A 6,762-nucleotide genomic window follows, 5' to 3' on the forward strand; every position below is an offset into this window, starting at 1 on the left:
CGTTACATTAAAATAAAGCGCGACGTCGCCGAGACATCGTTGTCGTCGTCAGCGACCTCGCTGTCACTTGCAATGGGGCGGGGAATGAGGCGGGGAATAGGGCGGGGAATAGGGCGGGGAAGGCTTTCAGCACTCCGCCTGCATTGCTACCTGTTAGGGCGGAATTTGTATGAGGGATGTAGCGGAGTTAGCGGCCTACTATGGAGGTTTCGAAAGACCTCGCTGTCGCCTCCTATAAGGTAGAGAAGACTTCTAGATAGCCATCAAGGCCCGTAGACGTTGCTGCCGCTCAGGGCGGAATTTATATAAGGGATATAGCGGAGTTAGCAGTCTACTATGGGGGGTTCAGAGACACCTCGCTATCGCTATAGAGGGAGGGGTTTCATTAAGAGTTCCATTGGGGGTTCCATTAGGGGCTATCTACTCCGCATCTTCTATACGATACCACCTCGAAGGCACCTCTAATCTGACTATATTATACCCATCATTAGCGAGCTCCTTTAGAGTCTCTTAGACACCCTACTATCGAATAGGGCCCATCATTTGACGTAACATAGCCACTTACTAAGCGGAAACTCGCTCCCTCACGTTATCCTCCCAGTCCATAATACCCGCTTTCAATTCGTAGAACTTCGTCTTAATCTTATCGAGTACCTCGCGAATATTCAGTATATACTTACTAGGATCGTTAGGTTTATTATAGATATTTAGTAAATAGATATACTTAACGAGAAAGTAGCTTAACGCGTCTCTGGAATATAAAAGAATAACTTTAGCATTATTAACACCAGCTCCGAGGGTATTACTAAGGCGGGCTTACTACGCTTACTATCCTTTCGGAGATATTCTTTTCACTCATCTAAGGAGGTAGACGTCTTATATTTATAAGAGAAGGGGGAGGTAGAGGGCTTCGAGGGGGGCGATGATGACCTAAACGCGTCAGAATAGGTAGGCTTACTTCACTCGCCTAGATATCCTCAAAGCCCCCATACTGTGGGGGCTAACGCACGAGGCGGGGGTACGACATTAAGACTATTAAAAATAATATACGCGAAGATTTAACGATAGCGAGGTGTGGGAGGGTGGGAGGGTGCGACAGCGAGGTATGGGGAAGACGGTAAGATCAACCAGGACGTATCCCCTATTTACTACTGCAATCTCTTACTAATTAGGGGAATGTGGCTGGGTCGACCTAATGGCTCTCCGGTACTGTATACTAGCGTTGGCTGAGGTTTAGAAGCACCCCTCTATTCAACTGGCACTTAGATACAAGTCTCGTTAATGCTTACCGTCTTTGTGAACCAATAGGACGGGAGCGTCAAGAGCATTAGAAGTTTCTGGAGCAAGTGGTTGTGGCATTGTTGAAAGAAGAAGACTTCTCCGCTCGGAAACGTCTACCTCCACCCCCTGTTACCGTACTACCAAGGCATTTACGAGGTAATCATGACTGGCAGGACTTGAAGGGTAGTCGTACGTGCGTTCAATGTCGTATAGACATTAAGGGAAGAGGTTTTGGTAGAGAGATTAGTGGTAATAGTGGTATTTCCCCAAGGACTAAGGGGGGGTGCAGTGTATATAAAGTCTTCTTATGTCGCAAAGGGCACTATGTAAAGCGATTTCATGATAGGGTAGTTGCTATGTAGTCTCTAGACTAGATACAAGCCATTCATAGTAGATTATATGGTGGGAGTGGGTTGGTGGTGGAGATGGTAGTAGGAAAAAATGGATTTGTTACATGTGGGAGGTTATCGGATACATCGTAAACTTCGTAATGCGACCTATGAGGTAAATCTGGCAGGATAGCATTAGTCCGTTTCGAAGCAATCTGGGGTGACAGGCGCGAAAACGGTTTAAAGGAGTTGGCAAGCTCTAGTCTCCGCGCAGTACCTCTATGGCAAGTTCGACTTTGTCCCATATGTCGAACGCTGCTCTCCCTATCTCGAGACATATTTGCGGTTTCTACGTTCCCTTTCTTTGCCGTCAGGACATCCTCGCAATTTCATACAGTATTCCCTATTCCTCACCGCACGTTGCCATGTCTTTACCCCAGACTCTAGGATCATCTCCTGCAACATATTCATGTCATTGTTAATCATGATTCTAATCCACCATGACCTCTTCGTCTCGAAGACCCAATGAGGCTTTGTGATAGCGATGCTGAAATCTAGAAGCAGTCCACCCCCGTAATTTCGTTCTTGCACGTCTTGTGGATACACGCCAAATTTATGCATCTTGAGCAAATCCTTCCGCATCCTGATCAGTTTCTTTTCGTTGAGTGGACGGTCATCTTCTATGAGATCCTTGACGATTGCGCGAAATGGCTGTCTCTTAGATACTGACAGTTCTGAGTCGTCCTCGGGACGGTCCCATGCATAGACTTCAAAGCGTCGATTTAGCTCTTCCTCTCTTGTAGCTGGAATAGCTATATGGCCGTGACAGCGCACAGCGACCTTTCCGTTGACATCGCATTCTATAAGTCTGCCATAAGCACGACATTCATTGTAGAAAGGATCGGTCTGCAAGCGAATGGTCTCGATCGGTATTTTCTCTAGTTCTTTTTTGCTCATGCTGAATGTAGCAGAGTCCACATCATAGAATTTGAACTGTTGGTGGCATCAGCCTGGCCCGGACAGGAGCAAGATATTGCATCTACCACTTTCAAAGCATAACGCATACCGTCTATAATGACCTCAAAGACATGCGACTGCCCATCCTGCTCGTTGTCGCTAAGAAGGCGAACGAATTGAATATCGACTGCTCTCTTGGAGAAGGGGTGAAGCTTGGGTCCGTCGCCAGAACGCCTCAGGGCCAAAAAGCCCCAGTAGCAGACGCCCGGGAAAGAAACCCCGAGGCTGGCCAAAACAGGCCTGAGTTTGATTTGTGTGCGCTAAGGCGGGGTCACAGGCCCGGAATACAGCCCCATTCCCACATTGCACCGACGTGAAGGCGGGCCAAAGGCCTTTCACTTGGTAGCCCTGTGGGCAAAGGCCCCAGAGGTAATTTCAAGCCCCGCAAATGAGCGGGCATTTAGAAGTCTTCGGGGGAGTAAACCCCGTAGCACAGGGCATGTTGTCCTTTAAATCGTGGATCTTTCGGGGAAGAGTCCCCGGGACATTGCGATTTTTGCACTGTCTTCGGAGCTCGAGGACGAGCCCCCTAGAGGGGGAGGCATTGTTAGAAGTAGCCCCTACGGGGGCCCTGCGACAGCCCTATAGGGCCCTACAGAGGCCCTACGGCCAGGTATTTAGGTTCAAATAGGGGTGTCTAGCTGTCAAGCGCAGACACCCCCGGAACCAGCTTTTTAGCTGAGTTGCTAACATTATTCGATAGACGCATCAGCGTATCTATAGTAGAATGAGCCAAGGGAGTTAGCCCTTTCTTAAATTCTATAGAGACTTTATAATATACGCCGAATACGAAAGCATTAAAGACACTAATAATATCGTACGTGATTTACGAGAGAAATTAGAGCTTCGTCTATATAACGTACTTATTATATATAAAAGAAATTAAATTAAATCTTAGCTAAAGAAGTATATTATAAGAAAATAACTTAATTATTAATAATTTATAAAGGGACTATATCTATAAATCTGAAAAGTTTCTATAAAATTTGAAATTGCTAATCGCGCGTGTGTCGCGGAAATTATAAAATCTATCGAATTAGTAAATCTAATTAGAATCTATCTAAATTCCGCCGATTTAATAACTATCTTAATCTTTTCTATTAGTTCTATTAATTTAATAGTAATATATATAAAAAAAAAAGTTCTAATAATTAACGTTACGATAATAAGATTTTATAATAATAAGTATTAACGTTAACTTAAATTTAACTACGAAATTAAACGATTTAATAAAATTAGTCGCGTAAGTAATACTCTAATATAGCGTATAATAATACGTATATTAATAATAATATATATTAATATTATATATATATAGAATAGTACTTAGAGTATATTAGAGTATATTACGTAAAATTTTTAAAGTTATTAAAAATTTTCAAGTTATTAAATTAATAGAATTAATAAAAAGAGTTAGATATAGATAAAGTCTATTAATCGAAAAGATATAATATAATATAGAATATTAATTTATTATATTATACTCTAATATAATATAGATTATTAAGATTTATATTATCTTATATCTAATATAATATAAGATTTTAATAGAATATTCTATAATATAGTATATCTATAATATTATATTATAATATAGATATATATATAAGATATCTCAATTAAAATTTCTATATTTAGAAGTAGATATTTTAATTATTATTCTAATTAATAACTACGTTAAATTAATAAGATATAGAATTAAATATAATTATATTTTATTACTTTATATATATAAAAGAAAGCGAGCTATATCTACTAATAATAAGAAAAGCTTATTTTTCTCTAATATTAATTATATAAAATCCGCTAATATTTCGTAATTAAAGTCGTCGATAATAATTTTATATATCTATTATATATTTTCGATATCGCTATCTAATATAAAATTATATATATTATAATTATAATCTTCTTATTAAATCGTTAATTTAGAAAAATTAATATATTTCTTAATATTCTCTTAAAAGTATTATAGCTTAATATAATAAGCTATATTTCTTTAAGCTATCTTCTCGCGATATATAAAAAAAAGATTAAATATAGAAAGTATATAAAAGTATATTTAATAATTCTAGAATAAATTAATAATACTTATAATAATAATTAAAATTAAAAATTAGATATATTTAAATAAAAGATAGTTTTATATTACTTATATAATAGCGATAATAGTAACTAAGATTAAAATATTAATTTAGATAATATAGCTTTTATAATAAGCTTTTTATTATTATACGTTAGATTAATTATATATAAATAAAGATTTATAATTTTATCTTCTAAATATAATTATATTTAATATTTTAAGATTTTTATAATAGCTCGATATTTATTAATTAATATATTAATATTATTATATCTAAGCTATAATAGCGCTTATTATTAAATTCTATATTATACTCTTAAGTAGCTTAAAAGATAAAATCTACTTAATTATTAGCGCGTATAATAAGATTATTCTTAATATTTATATCTTATTTAACTTCGATATTATTTATTTTCTTTTAATTCGAGCTTTTATCTTTATTTATATATATAATAATTCGCGTAATAAGCGAAACTCTAGACTTCTTTATAATTACGCTCGCGTATTTTTCTTATATAATACTATTAAAATATAAGTCTATTAAAATAATAATTAGAATTAGAAATTACTTATTATTTATCTATTATATCTTATCTAATTTATTTAAAAGCTTACTTTTATTATAATAATAATATATTAATATATTTAATTTTATACTTTTTAATAATTATAGTATAATTAATAATTAAAATATTAATTTTCTTTACTTTTTTAATTAATTTCTTCTTAAATATAAATATATTTATTCGCTATTACGATCTCTTAATATTTTTATTTTAATTAAGCTTATTTTTTATTTTTTATTTTAATTAAGAGTTTAATCGTTATTTAATTAATCTATATTAAGACTCTTTAATATCGCTATTATTATTAATATTTAATATTTATTATAATAAATTATTAGACTTAATCTCTTCTACTTTAATTATTATAAAAAGATAAATTAATAAATATATATAAAAGAATTAAAGGATTTATATGAATATTTATAAATATTAAGCTATTCTTAATTTTAATTAAAGTTTATTTTATTAAAAAGTGCGTTAATTCTAATAAATATCGATATTAGAAATAAAGAGAATATATATTACGCGCTATTTTAAATATATTATTATAGAGTTTAATTTAAAGAATAATTATTTCTATAAAGATAGTAAGACTTAAAGATAAGAAAGTAAGAATAAAATATATAAAAATTTTAATAAATTATAATAGTTTAATATTAATTAAATTAGATAAAGATAATTACTTACTAACTCGCTCTTTTAAATCTTTTATCTTTTAATCTATATAAATTATAATAATAATTATAATTATTATAAAAGTAGCTAAGATTATATTAGATAATAGCGCTTAATAAACATAATTCGTTTAAATTTAAATCTTTAAAATTAAAGAGAAAGCGTTTTATTAATATTTAATTTAAGTTAGATAATATAAAGTAATTTAAAAATTTAATATACGCGATAGATATCTAAGCTTTTCTTCTCTTCTTCTTTCTCTTTAAAACTTTCTTTTTTATATTAACTCTTCTTATTATTAAACTATCTTCTTTATATATTAAACTTCTATTTAAATAATTTAATATTATTATAATAATATTAAAAGTATAACGTAGTTATTAAGTTATATATTTATTTTTTATTTTTTAATAACTTTAAACTAATATATAGATAGATTACGCGAAGAGCTTAACTTATATATACTTAATCTATTATTAATAGCTTTTTAAAAAAGCTAATACTATTCTAGAGTATTAGATATAGCATTAAAATAAAGAGTTTATTAAATATTATTATCGCTTTAATCGCTATCGTTATCGCTTTAATAGATATTATCTTCTACTTTAATAGATATTACTTCTTATTTTAATAGTATTAAAACGTTAATAAAAACTAGATAATATATTTTTTTAATTATTATTATATTTATTATATATAATTAACGCGAGCTATAGCTTAAGCTTTACGCGAGATTTATTATTATTAAAAATTAATTAATCTTATAATTTCGAAGCTTCTCTTTTAGCGCTTAGTTCGTTAAATTATA

At 32.0% G+C, this 6,762-nt stretch overlaps 1 protein-coding gene across 1 annotated transcript; it reads right to left on the bottom strand.

Annotated features, from left to right (window-relative positions):
- Nucleotides 1-1,934: 1,934 nt before the first annotated feature.
- HO173_004313 (uncharacterized protein) lies at nt 1,935-2,567 on the bottom strand (the record flags this gene model as incomplete). Its single annotated transcript, XM_037306237.1, has 1 exon — nt 1,935-2,567. One exon carries the CDS (start codon nt 2,565-2,567, stop codon nt 1,935-1,937), a length of 633 nt encoding a protein of 210 aa, XP_037166747.1.
- Nucleotides 2,568-6,762: the final 4,195 nt, after the last annotated feature.

The sequence above is a fragment of the Letharia columbiana genome (genome assembly GCF_014066305.1).
Source record: "Letharia columbiana isolate WasteWater2 chromosome Unknown Sc0000011_s2, whole genome shotgun sequence".
NCBI lineage: Eukaryota > Fungi > Ascomycota > Lecanoromycetes > Lecanorales > Parmeliaceae > Letharia > Letharia columbiana.